The sequence below is a fragment of the Dendrobium catenatum genome, unplaced genomic scaffold, assembly GCF_001605985.2.
Source record: "Dendrobium catenatum unplaced genomic scaffold, ASM160598v2 fragScaff_scaffold_231, whole genome shotgun sequence".
In the NCBI taxonomy this organism is placed as follows: domain Eukaryota; kingdom Viridiplantae; phylum Streptophyta; class Magnoliopsida; order Asparagales; family Orchidaceae; genus Dendrobium; species Dendrobium catenatum.
Window position 1 is genome coordinate 4,174,075 of NW_021318693.1, and position 20,727 is coordinate 4,194,801.

Genomic DNA, 20,727 nt, shown 5'->3' on the forward strand with positions numbered 1-20,727 from the left:
GAGTAACTAAACAAATAATGATGTTAAGAGGAAGTTATTTGATAATAAGCATATATGTTTGATTTGTTAGCATATAATATATAATTAATTAAGCTCAATTCATACTAATATTATCTTACTAATACTATAATATTTTATATTTTAAAGTTATGAGCACATAAAATATAATTTTATGAACTATTATTTATTAGAGTATTTAAATTAAAATTACAATTGTGATGAAATCAAAGCAAAACAGTAAAACACACTATTAAAATAATAATAGTAATATTTTTATTATTATTTGATGATACTAATTCTAACGGCCTCTCTTAATTTATTCCGCTTAAGAAAAATAGCCTAACCGACGGTGATGATATGAGCTTCCACCGAGAGCAACGGTGCCCATTAAAACAACCCATCGCTATAAATATTGAGAGAGAGAGAGAGAGGGAGGGCTCTTAACGAACGGTGCAGATACCCGAGCTTCCAGCGAGATCTCTCATCTCAGTCGTCTCCTTCCTGCTGTCTTCTCCAGCGTCCGATCTTCCCTCTCCGCTTCCGAGCAGCGCAGCAACGATCCAGAAAAAAAGATCCGATTTCTCTCTCCTCCCTTCCTCATCACGCGCGCGCGCGCGAATTGATCGAGGTACGCAGTTGTACGTACTCATAAAGCGTATGCTTGCTAGGGTTTCCGAAGCCGCTATTTGGGATGTCGAAGTTGTCGTTTCTGATTTCTTCTCCTTCGCCGGCCGGCGAAGCCGCGGCGGCGGTTCTAGGTTTTTGGCGATGGCAAGTCCCGGCGATGGGAGCCGCGAGAACGGCGAGCACAGCCCGAGATCCAACGTCCGAGAGCAGGACCGGTTTCTCCCAGTCGCCAACATTAGCCGGATCATGAAGAAGGCGCTCCCTGCTAACGGAAAGATTGCGAAGGATGCTAAGGAGACCACGCAGGAGTGCGTCTCGGAGTTCATTAGTTTCATCACCAGCGAGTTAACCCTCCCGTTTATATAAACATGTGGAATTTATTGTACTTTTAGTTTGGCTTTTCTTGTTTGTTTCGTGTACGATGAAGGGATTGATGATGCAGGGCGAGCGAGAAGTGTCAGAGGGAAAAGAGGAAAACGATAAACGGGGATGATCTGCTGTCAGCGATGGCGACACTAGGGTTTGAAGAGTACATCGAGCCGCTGAAATTATATCTGCAGAAGTATAGGGAGGTGATTTTCTTGAATAATAAGATGTAACTATTGAGAAACGATTGATTTGGTTTTTTGTTTTCCTTTTGTTCTATTGGCGCGTCTAATCGTGAATTTTGACCCACTTTTGGTGCGTTTGGTGGCACTTGGACGGATGCGTCAATATGCAGATGGAGGTAATGTTGTTATTTCCTTTACACCTTTAGACATTCTGTTTTTTTTTTTATTATTATTTTTTTATTTTTATTTTTTTTAAATTTCGTTGATTTAAAGCATTTTCCGATTGTGCTTTGATGTTATGCCACGTGAAGTGTAAGGGAGTTAATGATTAGAAGTTTGGTTTGTCTTGTTGTAAAATTTAGAATCCAAAGTTGCTCGACTTAATTTTTTTGTGTGCTGCTTCGCTACATTTGAATCTATTGGAGTATCGAAGTTCTACAGATAATTATGCAATTTGTTGGATACACCTTTTTTTTCCAAAGATTAGAAAGAATAGTTGGTTGAATTCTGAATGAAGTATAATTTCAGAGAAGAAGTTTTCTCTCACGTTTCATGTTGTATGATATGGTCTTTATTCAAATTTACATAAAACAGTAAAGGGACTAAAATATGTTTACTAGCCTTCCTTTTCCTTATTTGGCTTGCATGTTGAAACTAATTAGAGCTGCATCTATTGAATGAATTGATGCTCAAATTTGAATAAACATGTCAATGGTTAACCCCTATGGACAACAACAGATTTTCAGCTAACACACATGAAAGTTAGTACCAGGAAAAATTGGTAGTGGACCGATTGTAAGCATGGATTCAGGACTTGATTTTGCTGAATGTGTGAATTAAGGCTATTATGCATTTCCATGCTTACTACCAAGAAGACACAATTAAGGGTCGACAATAGCTGAACTCATGGGAAGTTTTTGAATTCAAATATATCTTAGTTTTCATTCCAAATTTTCTTAATGTAAAAATAATTATTATTTATTGATTTTACCATCACTCTCCCTCAAGTTTTGGAATAGATATTTATCATTAATATCCAACATTTATTCTAAAAGCCCCCTGTTTAATATTTTTGTGAGAATATCAGCCTGTTTTATTCCACCATTCTCAATCTCCCTTTGTAAATAGTTGATCAATTTTTACATGCATCATTCTATCATGTTAAACAGGATTGTTCATAATTGATTTGTTGTCACTATAGAGAGTTGTATAATATATATTGTGTTTATAAATCTTCCATCAACCTTTCCAACCTGATTACTTCACACACTCCTTGTATAATGGCATGAATGCTTTAGTACTACTTATAGCCACCATGGTTTATTTTTTACTTCTTCAAGTTATAAGGTTCCCACATAATTTGGTACAAAAACTTGAGGTGGATCTATTACTCTCACCCCTTACCCAATCTTTATCAATGTATCCCTTTATGTTCCTTTTTTGGGTTTTGTGGAACATTAAGCCTCTACTTGGATTTCCTTTAAGGTTTTTCAATATATGATTTACACAATCTTAGCACTTTTGAGTCGGTGAATGCATTGATTGACGTGCCGCACACACTGCTTATTTGGTCTTGATATTGATAAATAATAAGCCTGCAGACCAGCCTTGATATCCTTTCTTATGCACAATTGGTTTGTCATCAATTCCTTTCTTCTTCTAATCATTCTCGAGTGGAGTAACCACGGTTTTACGTCCTAATTTTCTAGTTTCTTTTAGGAGATCTGACTTCCAATCACTTGTTTTTTTGATAGTTGATAATATCCCAAATTTATTTTTTTTAAGAGCCTTCATTTCTTCAAGCACAACTTGTTTTCATTTTGTATTTAGAAGTGCCTCATATGCATTTGTGGTTAATACAAACTCATCGAACTATATAGTAAAAGCCTTGAATTGTGGAGAGTTTAGAGTATGCCAAATAATTTGAGATAGTGTTAGGTACGATTGCTTGTTCTTTTTCTAAATGCAATAGGTAAATCAAGGTTATGGTTTACAACTCTTTCATCTGGAGCATCCTCAAAGGTTGATGATTGGCTTTATTTTTGTATTTTTTGTTGCCTTGAATATATTATAATGAGTTTCTCCATAAGAGATTCACCCCCTTGGCTAATTTCTTTTAAGTTGGGTAGGAAATGGGATTTATATGTAAAGCAATGGATTTAAGAAATATTTTGAGATTTAAGATGGGAGATGGTGGAATCCTAACGATATTCTTCATTATTACTTCAATGTGCTGGCTTCTAGTAATGTGTCATCTATTAACATATGAATTTTCTTAGGGCTAGAGAGTAATATTTACAACCCTTTTGAGTTGGGGAGTTTCCATTGAATATGGATTTAACTATCTTTGAATCGAGTTTAGTTTGATTTTGTTGGTGGTTGGGTACAAAAATATTACACCAAAAAACTCTTGGAGGTAATGTATTTAAAATTCTTAAGTGAGCATATTCATCACGAAGGAAACTTAGAAGAGTTCTAACCTGCTAGATGTTGTCATTTCCAATACATTATGATTTTTTTTTCTTTCAACTATCCCATTTTGTTAAGGCGTATAAGCGCAAGAGCTTTGATGATAAAGCCAATTTTCATTCAAATATTGAGTGAACATGTGAAAGAAAAAAAATCTTTCATGTTATTTGTACGAAGGATTTGGATAGAATTTTGAAACATGTTTTTGCATGGAATTGTATGAACACAAAATAGGCTTCATATTTTTCTCTAATGAGTAATATCCAACATACCCTTGCATGGTCATTAATGAAAGTTATGAACCATTAAGTTCTTGTTAAATTAGTAGTTTTAATAGGTCCTCAAATGTTGCTATGAATGAGGTGAAACTCTTTGGATTATTTGTATGATTGTGGTGAAGGATTATTTCAAGTTTGTTTAGCAAGCATGAACATTTTGCATTTGAGGGAAATTTTCATTGTTAATAAATAAATTTTGATATAAGATTTTTCATATCGAAAAAAACTTGGATGCCCCAAACGCTTATGGAATAATCAAAATTGTAGTTTGAGGAGGCAAGAGAGATCCACTCTATTTGGGAGGTTAGGAGGGATTTGGTTTTGACAAGGTAGCATAGCCCATTTCTTTAATCAGCTTTGCCAATCATCTTTCACGATGCTTTATCTTAAAATGTACAATGAGAGGAGAATCATGTTACTTTACATTTCATATCTTTGGTCAACTTACTAACAAATAATAAATTGTAAGTTAAGTGTTCAAGTCTTTTGTCAACTTACTAACTAATAATAAATTGTAAGTTAAGTTAGGCACGCATAAAGCATCCTTCAATAATATAAATGACTGGATCCTCATCCCACAACTGGAGATTTCTTACCATTAGCCACTCAAACATTGATAGGGTAATCAATCTTAGTGTAAGTTTCAAATGATTTTTGTGATCCTGTCATATGATCTTATGCCCTTGTGCCAGTAATCCAAATTGTGTTAATTTTGAAGAGTAAGGAATAAGTTGCATTCCCTTATTGAGCAATGAAAGTTATAGAATTTTTTATGTATTGAGATTTGATTTCATTCTTTTTCTTTGGTTGATTAAGTAGTTGGTGGAGTTTCTCCTTTTGCTTAGATGTGAAATCAAGAGATTGTGTTGGATTTGTTTCTGCAATATAAGCCATCATGCTCACCCCTTTTTGGATTTTAGGCATCCAATTTTTTTTTGAGTTCTCATGTATCTTCCAACATTAATCATGGGTGTGATATAGCTTGTGACAATGCTAACACCCCTTTTTTTCTTTGACTGGGGAGCTTTCACCTTCGTACCTTTTGAAGGCAGCCATTATTGTGGAGCTAATGAGTGCTGAGTTTTGGGTATTTAATGAGTTTAGTATTTGGTTCGTTGTTTCCCACCTTTTTATTTCTCTCGTTACTTCAACAAAGAGTCCCTAATTGTAGGAAGAGGGATATCCAAGTAATCTTCTCCAAACTTCTCTAGGCGAGAGTTGAGACCTTGAATGAAATCAAATATTCATTATTTCCCCAATTATTTTCTATATTTTTCTGCATCACTAAACGACTCCATTCAATTTCATAGAATAGATTCATTTTCTGCCAATATTTAGTTTAGGAGTTGTAGTGTTCATGGACATTGTTGTTACTTTATTGGGTATTTCTGATTTCTTTTATGATATCAAAATACTAGGCTTTGTTTTCTATATTAGAGTAAATCTCTTGAACAACATCCCATATTTCTTTTGCAATTTTGGAGAGGTAGATTCTTCTATTTTTGGCTCCAAGGAATTTATGTGCCAAGCTATAATAATAGAATTCTCTGCTTCCGAAGAATTGCAATTAACCATATTGTTTTGTTATGGATCCCCATCAGGTATCTAGCCTTCCCTCTTCCTCTTATCACAAGCATGACCTATTTTAACAACAATAATAACAACAACAACAATAACAACATCAAGCCTTTATCCTACTATGTGGGGTCGGCTACATGAATCTTGTTTTTCCATGTGTCCTGTTAAGAGTTAAATTCTCATTTAAATTTAATAAAGAAATATCATTTCTAATATTTTCTAACCAAGTCTTATTTAGGTTTACCTCTATCTTTATTAACATAAGTCAAATCTAATATATCTACTTTCTTAACTGGGTCATCAAAAGGCAACTGTTTTATGTGACCAAACCATCTAAGGCAACTCTCTCTAATCTTATCTTCCACTAGAGCTACTCCAACCTTTTCAAGTATATGCTCCTTTTGTATCTTGTCTCTAAGAGTAAAGTCACTCATCAGCTTCAACATTCTCATCTTTGCAACACTTAACTTAATATCATGATTCTCTTTTAATGGCCAACATTCTACACCATAAAGCATTGCAGGTCTAACCATCATCTTATAGAATTTTCCCGTAAGTTTGAAGGGGACTTTTCTATCACACAACAGGCGCGATGCATTTCTCCACTTCAACCATCCAACTTGAATTCTACTAATAATATCCCAATCTATTTCACCATCACTCTGAACAATAGACTTAAGATATCGAAACCATGTACTCTTATTAATGACTTGATCATCCAAAGTCATAATCCCCCTCACTAGATCTATTATTACTAAAATTACACTTCATATATTTAGTTTTAGATATACTCAAACGAAAGTCTTTAGACTCTAAGGTTGATGACCTCCATAATTCAAGTTTACACTCAATTCCGTCTCTAGTCTTATCAACAAGAAGAAAATCATCAGCAAAAAGCATACACTAGAGTACAACCTCTTGCAAATGTCTAGTGAGAACATCCATGATTAAAGAAAAAATATATGGGCTTAAGGCTGATCCTTGATGTAATCCAACCGAAATAGGAAAATACTTGGTCAAAACACCTCGTGTCTGAATACAAGTAATAGCTCTTGCATACATATCCTAAATGGCTTTAATATAAGCATTATTAACCCCTTTCTTTTCTAGAACTCTCCTTAGCACTTCTCTTGGAACAAACTTGATCATATGCATTCTCTAAATCAATAAATATCATATGTAGGTCCTCGTTATTCTCTCTATACTTCTCCATCAAATCTCTCAATAAATGTATAGCTTCCATAGTAGACCTACCTGGCATGAATCCAATTTGATTTTGAGAAATATTAGTATCACGACGCAACATATGCTCCATAACTCTCTCCCACAGTTTTAAAGTATGAAACATTAACTTAATTTCTCTATAATTCACACATTCTTGCGCATCACCTTTATTCTTAAAAATAGGAATCAACACACTCATTCTCCACTCATCTGACATCTTTTTAGTCTTCAAAATAATATTAAAAAGTTTAGTCAACCAATAATTCCTTCATCTCCTAAACATTTTCACACCTTTATTGGAATATTATAAGGTCCAACAGCTTTTTCACCATTCATTTTTTTTAAATCATCTCTAACTTCGATTTTATTAATATGCTGATAAAAACAAAAATCTTTATTTTAATTTAGGGTACTAAGGTTTCTAAAGTCAATTACATTCTCATAATCTTCATTTAAAAGTTAAAAAAATATCTCACTCACCTTTGTTGAATATTTTTTTCAAATAAAAGTTCTTTTTTATTTTTATTCTTAATACACTTCATTAGAATTAAATCCTTACTATTATCTCTTTGTTTAGCTAACTTATGCATATATCTTTCTCCCTTCTTAGTATCTAATATATTATATAAATCATTACAAGAAAAGATTTTGCATTGCATTTTACGTTCTTAGACTCCTTACGGGCCTCTTTATATATTTCCCAATTATTTGAATTTTTACCTCTAAGCCATTTTTTATAACAAATCTTCTTATTTTTAATTTTTTCTTACACATTTTGATTCCGCCACCAACTTTTTTATTATTAGTAGCGTTTCTTTTTGATATTCTAAGCACATATTTTGCAAGATTTTTAATTTCACTAGCTATGTTTACCCTCATACTCATGTACATGCAAAATCTTAAGATCTAATATCTTACTCTCAAAAATATTTTATTTAATATTCATTAAAAGCCCATATCTAATTGTAGAACAATGTTTAACTTTATTTTTTATTTTCTGCCCCTTCATATTTTAAAAATCTAAAATTAATTTGTGATGTTTGGTACATAAAATTTCACTCAGAATAACTTTACAATCATTGCAATAAAAATGATATATTTTTTTATATATTTGAGTTTTACTATATCCATTTTTATAAGTGCTGAGATACTTATCATTTTTCTTAAATAAGATATTAATAATTACAAAATTATAAGCTAAAGAAAAATCTAATATGATCTTACCACTTTCGTTAGTCCTCCAAACTCATAGCTACCTTGAATGTTTTTAAAATCATCTACTTCTCTACCAACACGACCATTCAAATTTCCTCCAATAAATTTTTTTCTTTAAGAGGTATCTTTTGTTTTAATTTTTCTAAGTCATTTCAAAATATTAATTTGAACCCAAATCTAAACCTACTTTAGGAGTATAAGTATTTATAATATTAATAATCTTAGCATCAACAACAATCTTTAAAGCTATAATTCTATCTCTATTTCTATTAATTTTTACAACATTATGTTTTAATCTCTTATCTAGAATCTTACTACACCATTTCTAATATGACTCTTACTAGAATACATTAGTTTAAATTCTAAGTCATCAATCTCCTTAGCATTCTTCCTAACACATTTAGTTTTATGAATGTATAGAATATTTATATTCATATGAATCATAATATGTATTAATTCTATTAATTTGCTTGTAAGAGAATCTATATTTCAAGTCATATCCTAATTTTTGTTTTATGGACTAGCTTTTTTGCCCACATTCGTCCATGATGTGGGAACCCTTACCTATTTAACATTGCACCTGGGTGCCGGTGTAGCGGCCCCTGCATACTTGTCATTGTATTCTGGTCATTCAACACTTCGCTTCCAAGAAACGCCCTAGCATTAACAAAATGTATTAAATGATTCATGTCATGATTATTTGACGAATTTTTCATTGGCTGTCGACTACCTAACGCAACTCTCGATTTTTCTCATCCAGAACTTGGGACCTGGCAACGCCAATGTTAAATTATTTTAACCATTCACAAAAATTATTTCTATTTAGTTTGTGTTGAGTGATTTGGAGGCATTGATTGTCATACATGGGATGACAATATGATCCAAAGTGACATGACAGAAGGATACGCTTCTCATGGAGGAGAGTTTCTCTGCGGCGGCCTATTATTCATGGAGCTCCATGATCTCCACGTGACATCATATTATCACTTGAAAACTAACTCTAATACCATGAAGCATAATTTCTAAGAGAGGAAATCGTCTCTTGCATTTCATGTTGTCTTACATGGCATTTATATACATATATATAAAAACAATAAAGAGACTTAAATATAAATAATTAAATTGCATTTGATTCCCTTCTTTCTTATATGCTGTTAATGCTGAGACTAATTGGAGATATATCTATGGACTGAATTATTGTTTAAATTAGTGTAAATATGGAAATGTAGAATTCATGGACAACACAAGATTCTGGGCCACCACACATGGAAATTAGAGCGGTGCGAAATAGGCATTGGACCACACATGGAAATTAGAGCGATGCGAAATAGGCATTGGACAGGCTTGAAGCATTTATTGAGGACTTGATTTTGCTTAAGTTAATTAAGGATGTTATGCATTTCCATTCTTCCAACCGAGTAGGTGCTGTGAAAGGGGAGGCAACAGCTGAAATCATAAAGAGTTTTTTAATTCACCATATTTTGTCTTTGTCTTTACCAATAAATTTACTGCTATTATAACTCGTTTGTTCTTTCAAAAGCAAAAAAGGTGAACAAATGCTTCCGCTGTGAAAGTGGACTGACATTTGGAAGACATGCTTTTTAATCCCTGTTCTTCTAGGTCGTTTAACTTATTAATAAGTTCCATTTTACTTCATATTTGGCAGGGTGATAGCAAGTTGTCTACCAAGGTTGCAGATAACGCTGGTAAAAGAGAAGCAACAGGCCTTCAAGTTGCAAATCAACCTGGTACCAGCACGCAAGTGGAGTTGAAGGTACTTTCCACAGTTGATTTGATGTTTTTAATCTAGTTGTAATTCTGTTTCCATTCCTGTTTCTTGTTGTCTTTAATTGGCTGAGCTGTAAAATGGATTTGCAGATGCCTAATCACAGTTCTTTTGCTCATGGCATGACTTACATGCAATCTCAGGTAAATTTATATCCGTCAAATTGTTTTGCTCTATAATTTTATGGATGAGTTAAAATTTTAGGATGAATAACAAGTATGAATGCTGTTTCTATGAACAAATTAAATGGGATGGTAGGCCTAAAGCTTTTTGAATGTCTGCTTTGTTTTTGGTATTCACTTAGAAGAACTAGCCACTATAGGAATCATTTGTACTGCCATTTTACTAAAATGCTTCAATTTTTGTTCAGGTCACATAATGATGAGAAAGTTTGTTATTTATATGATCAAAATCAAAATCTTTTAATCCTTAAGGTTAAGTGTGAGTCCCCATGATTTCTTCTCTTGGGATTAAATCTACTAACAGTGGAGCAAGCCCTCCATGGCACAATCCTAGTATCAAAATCATTTAATTCACATTTAATAGAAATAATTATTTATTAATAGAAATAAGTCCCAATTATTAATTTTAATTCACATTTAATAGAAATAATCATTTATTAATCAGTATTATTAGTAATTTATTTATACTTAATATATATCATAAATTAATAATTATTTATATTTATTTTTAAAATTATAGAATATATTATTTATGTATGAATTTATTTATTTTTAGTCTCAAAATTATTATTTTTTCATAATTATTACATCATTATCTTATCATTTAAATATTTCAAAATTTAAAGAAATTATATATTTCTATATATTCAAATTTTTTCATGGAAAAAGTACATCATGATACATTTATCATCTCACTCAACTAATCCCATAGATAGGTTGGCTCAATTTTACTTAAAAGAGATTGTCAGGTTTCATGGTATACCTAAAATTATTGTATCTGATAAAGATGGAAGGTTTACTTCTAGACTATGGAAGAAAAATAATAAGGTTTGGATACTAAATTTAATTTTAATAGACTCTTTCACCCACAAATAGATGAAAATTTTGAGAGGACTATATAGACTAGAAGCAACTAATTTTTCCTTAAATGTAAAATTTTGCATGATTAAAAATGCAATCATGTTTTTTTTCGTTGTTCATTAGTAAGCTCTAGTTAAATGGTTAAAATGAAAGACAAGTGTAACTCTTTCAATATAGATCATGGAGTGTGACACTATTCATGCCTTAGACAATGCTAGTTATCTTTTCAAAAAAAAAAAAAGTCAATGCTAGTTAAATTTAGTTCATATAAAATAATATTAAAAGTCACTTTTAAGGCTCTTTGTCATCCTTGAAATTAAAAGAGCATGACCAAATGTGACTATGATTTAAATTTAAGTATATATAACTTCTTGGGATATTGATTTTAATTATAACTACTTAGGATAACTATGCAGGGTGTCTAGATTTTCTTTCTTTTATACAATGTAATTTAATTGAGTTGTAAATGTGAAAGTTAACTTTGAGGTGCGATTTCACCATCTTACTTGGAGTCCAAAGATAACTAATTTATATAATAATACTGGGCAGCCTTCAATCTAACTTTGATTAGCTTGATTACCTAATCGTGAACCCATCATTTATCTTTTTCCAACTTCAATCCAACTTAGTTGAGTTCTATTATTTGGTGTAATATAGTACCTTATAAGGCTTCATTTGAATACTAAATTGGTTGAGTGTGAGTCCCAACGCTTCAACCATTACTGATGTTGTTTGGTTGAATCTAATTGTTCTAGTAATTTTTTTACTTTGCAACATTTCATTATTTTCCATATATTATCATTTAGTTATCCATAGAGATTTTTCTTTTCAAAATCATGTGATATTTAATAATTCTTAATAAAATGTAGTTGATGTTAGTTTGATCCTACTAAATTTATTCTCTTGAAAAATGCATATTAAAAATGTTATTGTTGATGTTAGATTGATTTAATCAAATAAACATCGTCATTGCGATTGTTGTTATTTTTGTTAGCTTTATGCATTGGCTGATTAAATTATTTAATTCAAGTTATTGAATATTTGAAAAAGAAGGCGGAATATATTGGTGTTATACTTGGCCGCAAATATCATTAATTTAGATGGGGTATAGAGTTTTGTTTTTTATTGGACCATAAGACTAAGGATTGTCCTATGAATTGACAGGTTCTAGAGATACTTTTTCTATCAATTCTACATCCTGCAAAGTCTCGGAGTATCCTATAATTTTAAAGGTTTAAAGGACGGGCTATGTCTAAGATACCAAATTCCTAGGTTTTGGGTTCCTAGAAGATATTTATGAATTCTCTTAACAATAGTCATATGGGACTCCTTAGGATCATTTTGAGACCTAACACAAAGACAAACACTAAACATAATATCCTTTGTTGCACGGATACTCCTATTTCCGAGGCGTGCTGTATCAGACACGTGTCGGATACGGATACGCCTCCGATACGGCACGGATACGTGTCGGATACGGCTTTGCCGCGTCCAATTAAAATATTATTTAAATTTGACTGGACACGCGTATCAGATACGCGTGTCCTATTTAAAAAAAAAAACACGGAGACGCAATTTACCCTATTCTTTTCGGCTTTCAACCGTTTCCGCTCAATATCCATATTCATTTATGCGGCTGAAACATTTCAAAGAGCTAGGTTTTTCGTTTCCACACAAGTGTTCATCTTCTTTGTTATAGTTGAAGGAGCGGCTCGATGACGCAAGTATAGAAGCAAACAGGATCATCCTTTGTCGACAAAGAGGCTTGACGATGCGAGCATTAAAGTCGATAGGATCATCCTTCGTCGACGGAGCGGCTCGACAACACGAACAGTGAAGGCGACATGAGCAGTGAAGGTTTGTTTTCTTCGTCGTTCTTCGTTTTCTTAATCATAGGCTCGGTATCGAAACTCGGTACCACTTGGTACCGAACGGTACTGGAACTCAGTATTGCTCGGTACTGCTCGATACCGAGCTGTACTAGAACTCGGTACCGCTCGGTATTGGAACTCGGTACCGCTCGGTATTGGAACTCGGTACCGCTCGGTATTAGAACTCGGTACTGTAACTCGGTATTGCTCGGTACTACTCGGTACCGAGCGGTATTGGAACTCGGTATTGCTCGGTATTGAAACTTGGTACCGCTCAGTATTGACTTACTTTTATTTCAATTTTTTTGTCATTTCAAATATTACACTTTGATTACTTTCTTAATTTTTATGTATTATTTATATATTATAATGCCGTATCCGCGCCGTATCCGTATCCTGTATTTTTAAGAATTGGCGTGTCCCGTATCCGTATCGTGTCGTATCCGTATAGCCGTATCCGTATCGGTGCAACATAGATAATATCAGATCTGCTAGCAGTCGAATACATAAGAGATCCTATACTTAGCAAAATCCTATTCATTTATCTCTCAACCTATTAGTATTATGTTATAACCCTTGGCATTTTGAATCCTAACCTTTATTTTCAATTGTTTTAATTATAATTGATTATTAAATATAATTTTATTCGTATCAAATATATTGTATTTATTATCATAATGATATATGAATCATTCATCTAATTGAGTCTCTTAATCTTCTGTTAAACATTCTTAACTATTTTTAATCATACAAATTATAGAATAACCGAATCGATTAACTCACTATTGAAGATAGAGTTACTAGTACATCAGTTTCAAATCAAGGAAGATGACTGTACAATTTTTGTATTAAAAAGTTGCTTTAGAAAGCAATGAGAAAGCTATCTTAAACAAAGTCTTAGTCTCATTTTCTTAGAAAATATAAAACATAGAATATGATTAACTCTTATTTCTTTTGTTCCACCTAGGTTGCTGCAAAACTCACATTTTTATAGCATATGGGTATGCTGATACCTATATTTACAAAATGTTGAATTCGTTTATTCTGTATACAATTACAAAATCTTAAGATTTTGTCTGTGCATGAGGATATTAACAATAGTATTTTTGAGAGTAGGATTTTAGATATTAAGATTTTGTCTGTGCATGAGGATGCCAATATTATGTTGGAAAAAGTGGCTTGTGATATTAATGAATATTGCAAAAGATGTGCTTGGAGTTTCGAAGGGAAAAACTCTTAATAGTAAAAATAGTTGGTGGTGGAATTCAAATGTGTAAGATCAGATAAAAAATAAAAAGATTTGTTATAAAAATTGGTTTAAATGTAAAAATTATGATAATTGGGAAAGCTATAAAGATGCTTGTAAGGAAGTTAAGAAAGCTATTTGCGATGCAAAGAGCTTAGATTTTAATGATTTATATAATAGATTAGATACTAAGGAGGGATAAAGATATATGTATAAGTTAGCCAAATAAAGAGATAGAAGTAGTAAGGATTTAGTTCAAGTAAAGTGTATTAAGGATTAAGATCAAAAAGCACTTTTCTTAGAAGATGATATTCAACGAAGGTGGATGAGGTATTTTGCTAAACTTTTTAATGAAGAATGTGAAAATACGATTGACTTTAGTGACTTTATCACCCTAAATGAAAATAAAGATTTTTGTTTTTATCGGCGTATAAGTAAAACCAAAGTTAGAGAGGCTTTAAAGAAAATGAAGTGTGGAAAAGTTGTTGGACTGTATGCATATTCCAATAGAGATGTGGAAATGCTTAGGAGATGAAGAATTCTTCGCTTACTAAACTTTTTTACATATTTGTTTTGAAGAACCAAAAAAGATGCTAGCATCAGTGAGTGAATGAGTGTGTTAATTCTATTGTTTAAGAATAAAGGTGATTGCACAGGAGTTGCGAATTATAGAGGAATTAAGTTTAATGCTGTCATTACTTTTAAAACCTATGGAGACGCGAGTTATTGGAGCATAGTTTGCGCGCGTGATAACTAATGTATCTCAAAAATCAATTTGGGTTCATGGTTCATGCCGGGGTAGCGCTACTATGGAAGCCATTACATTTATTTGAGAGGTTTGATGGAGAAATATAGAGAGAAAAGGAGGATTCTACTATGATATTTATGATTTAGAGAAGAAAGCATATGATAAAGTTCCAAGAGATGTGCTATGGAGAGTTCTTGAAAGAAAGAGTTAATCAAGCTTATATTCAAATCATTTATAGGATATGTACGCAGTAGCTATTTACTGTGTTCAAGCCAAAGGTGGTTTTGACCAAGTATTTTCCTATTTTGTTGGATTACATCAAGGATCAGTCTTAAGTCCATATCTTTTTGCCTTTAGTCATGGCATTTTCTCCACTAGACATTTGCAAGTGGATGTTACCTTGGTGTATTTCTTTTTGCTTGAAATATTCTTTACATGTTGATAAGACTAGAGAGGGAGTTGAAGTTGACTTGATTATGGAGTTCAACTTTTAGAGTCTAAAGGTTTCACTTGAGTAGCAATCTAAAAACTTGAGATATATGGAGTGTAATTTTAGTAGCAATAGACCTTAGTGAGCGGCATTGTGACTTTGGCGATCAATCATTAATAAGAGTACACGTTTTTAGATATCTTGGATCTATTGCTTCAGAGTGTGGTTAAATTGATGGGGTATATAATCAACATTTAATTCAAGTTGGATGTTGAATGGAGGAATGGCATCGGGGCTTATTGTGCGCGATCAGAAAAAGTTCCCCCTCAAACTTAAGGGAAAATTCTATAAGATGGTGGTGAGACCTGCAATGCTTTATGGTGCCGAATGTTAGCCATTAAAAGAGAAGCATAATACTAAGTTAAGTGTTGCAGAGATGAGGATGCTTAGGTGGATGAGTGGCTTGACCCTTAGAGATAGGATACGAAATGAACATATACGTGAAAAAGGTTGGAGTAGCTCAAGTGAAAGATAAGATCAGAGAGAGTTGCCTTAGATGGTTTGGTCACATTAAACGAAGGCCTTCTGATGATCCGGTTAGGAAAGTTGATGTATTAGATTTGACTTATGTTAAGAAAGGTAGATGTAGACCTAAAAAGACTTGGTTAGAAAATATTAGAAATGGTCTTTCTTTATTAGATTTAAATGAGAATTTGACTTTTAACCGGACACAATGGAGAAAAATGATTCATGTATCCGACCCCACATAGTGGGACAAAGGCTTGATGTTGTTGTTGTTGTTGTGTACAATTACAAAAAATAAAATTCAATTAACTCAAAAGTCTTACTTAGAAATAATTCTACATTTAGAAGATCCTCCTCAAATTTAACCGATTTATAAGTCTAGTTACATAGAGTCATCTTTATATATACTTTTTGTTCTACACTTGAGAAGATCACCTTTAAATATAATTAACTCAATAAGTTATAAGCAAGGATTCCTGATGACTCCATTTATCACTAGAATTTTTTATATGGCACTTTTGACGAGAATAAAAACAGATTGAAGCCTTATAAGGTACTATATTATTATGGTTGGACTAGTCCGCTTATGTTTTATGATTAAACCAAGTCAAGCTGCTATTTTTTCTTTTACCTCAAATTCGATTCGTCCTCACAGTTAATGACAAGTGATTATTTTGTAAATATTCAGATTAGTGTTTGTGTGTATGCAAATTGCAGTGTACGTGTCGGAGATTTTTGAGATGTTTGATGGGTCTTCTACTGCAGCTTGTTGAATCATAACCTTGCTAATCCAATATATAGGTTGGCTCAAATATACTTATTAGAGAGTTATGACAAATGGGCTCTGACTAAAAGGCCTAGTAAATAGATAATTTGGATTCCCTTTGTTTGTAAGGATTTAGCTTGGTCAGATGTGGTACAAACTGAAACCATGACGATAGTTGATGTAGGCAAAATTGGCATTTAATAGTGGGCTGTTTTTTCTTCTATTGGGCTTGGCCCATTTGTCTATGGTTGTTTGGTGTTTGGAGGATGGGGGCTAATTGGGGTGTTGTCTTTTTGGCTTTGCTGCTGGGTTCTTATGTGTCGAGCTCCACTTCTTGGTGGCTGTTCGGTTTCTGGCTGTTCCTTTCGTGGCTGTTCAGCTCCTGGCTGTTCCTTTCCTATCCGTTCCTTTCCTGGTTGTTCGGTTGTGGTGCTGTCGTGCCTTTCCTCTGTTAGCTTGCGAGCTATTGTCTTCTTCTTCTCTTCTTCTTATAATTCATCTCGAACTTCTAATCTCTTTCTTCTATCCATGGTAGCCGCCTCCACATGTATCATTCATCTCAAAATTTCTTTAAATTGCAAGGTGTCCCTGAGTCGTGTTTTATTTTAAATTATAAATGTTGTTGTCTCGTGAGTTGTAGCGTCGATGTCTCATGTTTGTCGTTTACAATTATCTATAATATGTCTTTAAAGTGATGCCTAAATCTTTCCAAATACATTTATTCAATTAGAAAATTATTTGAATTCAAATTCAAGAGAATTTGAAAATAAAATCTTTCCAAATTAAAGTGGTCTAAGTTTGGAAAGTCCATGAATTATTTTCCAAAGCACCACCCCAATATTTCTTTCACAAAAACCAGCCCTCCCACTTTGGAAATATTTCCAAACCCATCCCTAGCCTACCCACCCTCTTTCCTTACCCAATAACCCACTTAAATTACTTCCTAATCAAGGAATTTCTATTTGGGAATTAATCTCAGCTTTTTCCTCCAAGATCTTCTTCCAAACTTTAAGCCTAATTCACCCAAAACCTGAGCCCAATCTTCCCCAAGCCTTTCCCCTTGGCCGGCCACCTTCCCTTACCTTCTCCCACTTGGATTCTTGGGAGAAAGCTGTCCCGATCTTCATATGCCGTTGTTTACAAATCTCTACTTGCTGTCCAGAAATTTCTGGATGCTAATAGTGGCTGTCCACCCTTCCAAACCCTAGAGAGCTGCTGTCCAAGACCACCTGTTTGCTGTTCAGAGACTCCAGCAGCAGTTCGCTGCTGTCCAGCCCTTTTGGGAGCGACCGTGGTTGCCTGGAACTATCAGGAATCGCTGTCCATAGTTGGCAACTTGCTGTCCAACGGTTCGAGCGTGGATTTGTTGCTGTTCGAGCCGTCAAAGACGCCACCAACGGCTGTTCAAGCTTGCGAGAAGGTTGAATCTTAGCAAAGGGTGAACTCTTTCCTTCTCTCTTACCTTCTTCGTTGATCCTTACTTGTGGTTTTATTTGATTCATGCAAAATCTTGCCAAGCCCCACTAAAAGCTTAGTGTTTAGTAGGAAGTGTGTGCGAGATCTTTCATAACACTATTCTTATTGTTAGATTAGAGATTTCTTGTTGAAACTTATCTCGTATGCAATGTCAAGTGTAATTGATTATTATGTGGTTTTTACTTTTTCGATAGTAACTTGGCCTAAGCTTGTGTTTTATTTCATTGTTTGAATCACCATAAAGATTTAATTCATTTGCTCTTACTCATTAAATAACTCTTATGCTTCAAGGTTGCAAATGCACGCAAATGTCAATCATATAAAAATATTTTGAGCTGCAAAAACATTATCGAACCCCTTTTAGATTAAATGAATAAATTATAAGTTATTTATTTAAATAAATTATTGGTGAAATATGTTACACTAACATGTATTTTATTTGATGCACACCAATGAGGATGCCATAACACGCAGCACAATCATATTTATTTTGAACCAGCACGATTTTGTACAACTTTTCATTCGAGGCCCATTTTGTGTGTGGTTTTAATCTCTTCTATAATTAATAACAGCAACAGCGGAATTATTATTATTATGTTGATTGCTAATTGATAGTTCCACATAGCAATAGTTAAGAGTACGATGGTACCAAAGAGACCAGCACTAAGAGCGCACTGAGGCAGGGATTAAACACTGGCGCTTTATCCTTTTTTTTTAGTTCATATTGGAGAAAACATAATTGGTTAGGCTTGGAATGGATTTACCAAGTTGAATTCAATTTTGTAGTATACCTGTTGAAGTTATTTCCTAGTTCTGTATTAAGTTGCTTTCATTTTTCTTTAGGTTAAGGCTTCGTTTGCGGCGGCTTTCTTATTGCTTCTTAAAGCAGTTTCTTTGTATAAAAAATTAAATTTTGTACTAAAAATTTAAATTTTGTACTAAAAAATTACTTTAAGAAGCAGTAAGAAAGTCGTCCCAAATAAAGCCTAAGTCAGAGGTTAGAGTTGGTTATGATTATTGCATGAAAAAACGCTTCCTTGTTTCCACTGTGTAAAAACCAGGTGGTCCAGATCAAACTGGCTTTGTAGCCCGGTTCAGTTGGGCTGGCTGGCTATTGTCCAGTTTTATACGAGAAATTATTCTATGAGGACACCGGATGGTCCGGAGATCAATTAGAATGCACCACATCATCCGGTATCGAGCGGTACTGAGCACTTGTACCGAAAAAAAAATGACATGGTGCACAGAATAATTTTTCGTTTTATACACCCACTAGCTAAATAGAAGTAGAGAAGGGAAATTCATTCTTTTTTAGTGAATATTTTGAGGTTTACTGAAAATTGTTTGTGTAGCTTGTTAGATACCAAGTTGAGATCTAGGAATGCTGAATTTTTTTTTTTAAATGGAAAATAATAAACTAGGATGAAAATTTAGAAGTTGATATTTTTATGGGCCTCTGTGCACCTTTGTTCCATTTAGCTTTTTCAATTTCAATGACTTATTTTGTTCAAGCTTGCCTTTTGATTAGTTTCTCTGAAATTGATTTCTTCCACGCTCTTTTGATTCCACTGTAATCCTTATTCCGTATTGTGTTAATGTCATTCTTATAACTGATTATCTCGACTATCTACTTTTTTTTGCTCTAGTTTCATGGTGGAGACCTCTCTGGATAAATGGGATTTTGGTCGTCACCTTGTAGTTCAGGTGAATCTCTTCGTGATTAATCTATAGTATATATTCCAATTTTATTCTATAATAATAATAATATTATTATTATTATTATTAAATAAATTTTTTATTCTTATTTCTTTTCATTGGGATGACTTCATCAAATAGCATTAACTAGTGTACCTCAAATTGAATAATGTAGAAAGCACCTTTTATACTAAATGTAAAAAATAAGGACTTAAGTAATATATTGAATTTATATTATTGTTTATTACTATAAGTAACAATAATATTTTAATTATACACTATTATATTGATATTGAACAAGAAATTTATAATTGAAGTTGCCTCCCAAGCCCTTAAATATAGGAGAAATTATTTTGTGCGGACACCGGATCGTTTGGAGGTGAATCAGAGCGCGCCATATAATTTGATACACAACGAGTATACAACAAAGGCATCTGGTGTCTGCACAGAATAATTTTTTCAAATGTAGTGGTTCACTTCCATTCACTTTCCACCAAATAAGTGCTTGCCTATGGAGCTCTAATTATTTGCCTAAAAATAAATTCTCCCCTCACTCCATTATTATTTCAAATATTAATCAGTGCACAATAAGCGCAACATAAATTCCTATTACCTCCTTGATACCTGTTGAGTTCCTCCAATGACTAGTCAATCTTTACCGGAATTTGTTGCAGCAAAGAGGACAGAAGATCGTATGATACGAATTGTAGTAGTAGAGGTTATCCAGCCGGACATTTGGTCGTGATTTATTCTTCATTTCGTCTCAGCTTAGAACCTTACGTCGTTAAGGTTTATTTTTGTAGATATAATCAAATGTAAACTAAGGGTATTTTTGTCCTGTTCTCTGTACATAGAACCTGGTATTTGCATTGCCTCAGCTGGTGTCTTGTCAACGGCAAATTATTACGTCCGGTGTCCGGATTTCTCATCCAAATACATCGGGTCCCAGTGTATTTGGGTGACGTGGTGCGTCTGGATTGGTGACCGGCACCGGACGTAATAATTCGCCCTTGTCAACGGTGGAGCTGTTGCTGTGGAGGAAATTGTCTTTATTTATCACTAATTTATTGCCCTTCAAATGATAATTTGCCTTTGTTTAAAAAAATGGCTTTGCCCATGGATTTGATGGATCCAAGTAGAAAGCAAATGGAACAAATAGATTCATATTTATAAATGTTTTCGATGTGAAGTTATGAATG

At 33.4% G+C, this 20,727-nt stretch overlaps 1 protein-coding gene across 5 annotated transcripts; it reads left to right on the forward strand.

The window, feature by feature from the left end:
- The first annotated feature begins 429 nt into the window (after nt 1-429).
- On the forward strand, nt 430-20,727 carry LOC110097910 (nuclear transcription factor Y subunit B). 5 transcript variants are annotated; one of them, XM_020824582.2, is made up of 8 exons: nt 430-628; nt 759-971; nt 1,070-1,199; nt 1,349-1,354; nt 9,609-9,716; nt 9,821-9,871; nt 19,480-19,537; nt 20,203-20,727. In XM_020824582.2, the coding sequence occupies exons 2-7, from the start codon at nt 769-771 to the stop codon at nt 19,504-19,506; spliced, it is 525 nt and encodes a 174-aa protein (XP_020680241.1). In that variant the 5' UTR covers nt 430-628; nt 759-768; the 3' UTR covers nt 19,507-19,537; nt 20,203-20,727. The 5 variants fall into 5 exon arrangements, with proteins under 5 accessions (XP_020680241.1, XP_020680232.1, XP_020680220.1 ...); XM_020824573.2 differs by having other exon boundaries at nt 431-628; nt 741-971; XM_020824561.2 differs by lacking the exon at nt 430-628 and having other exon boundaries at nt 645-971.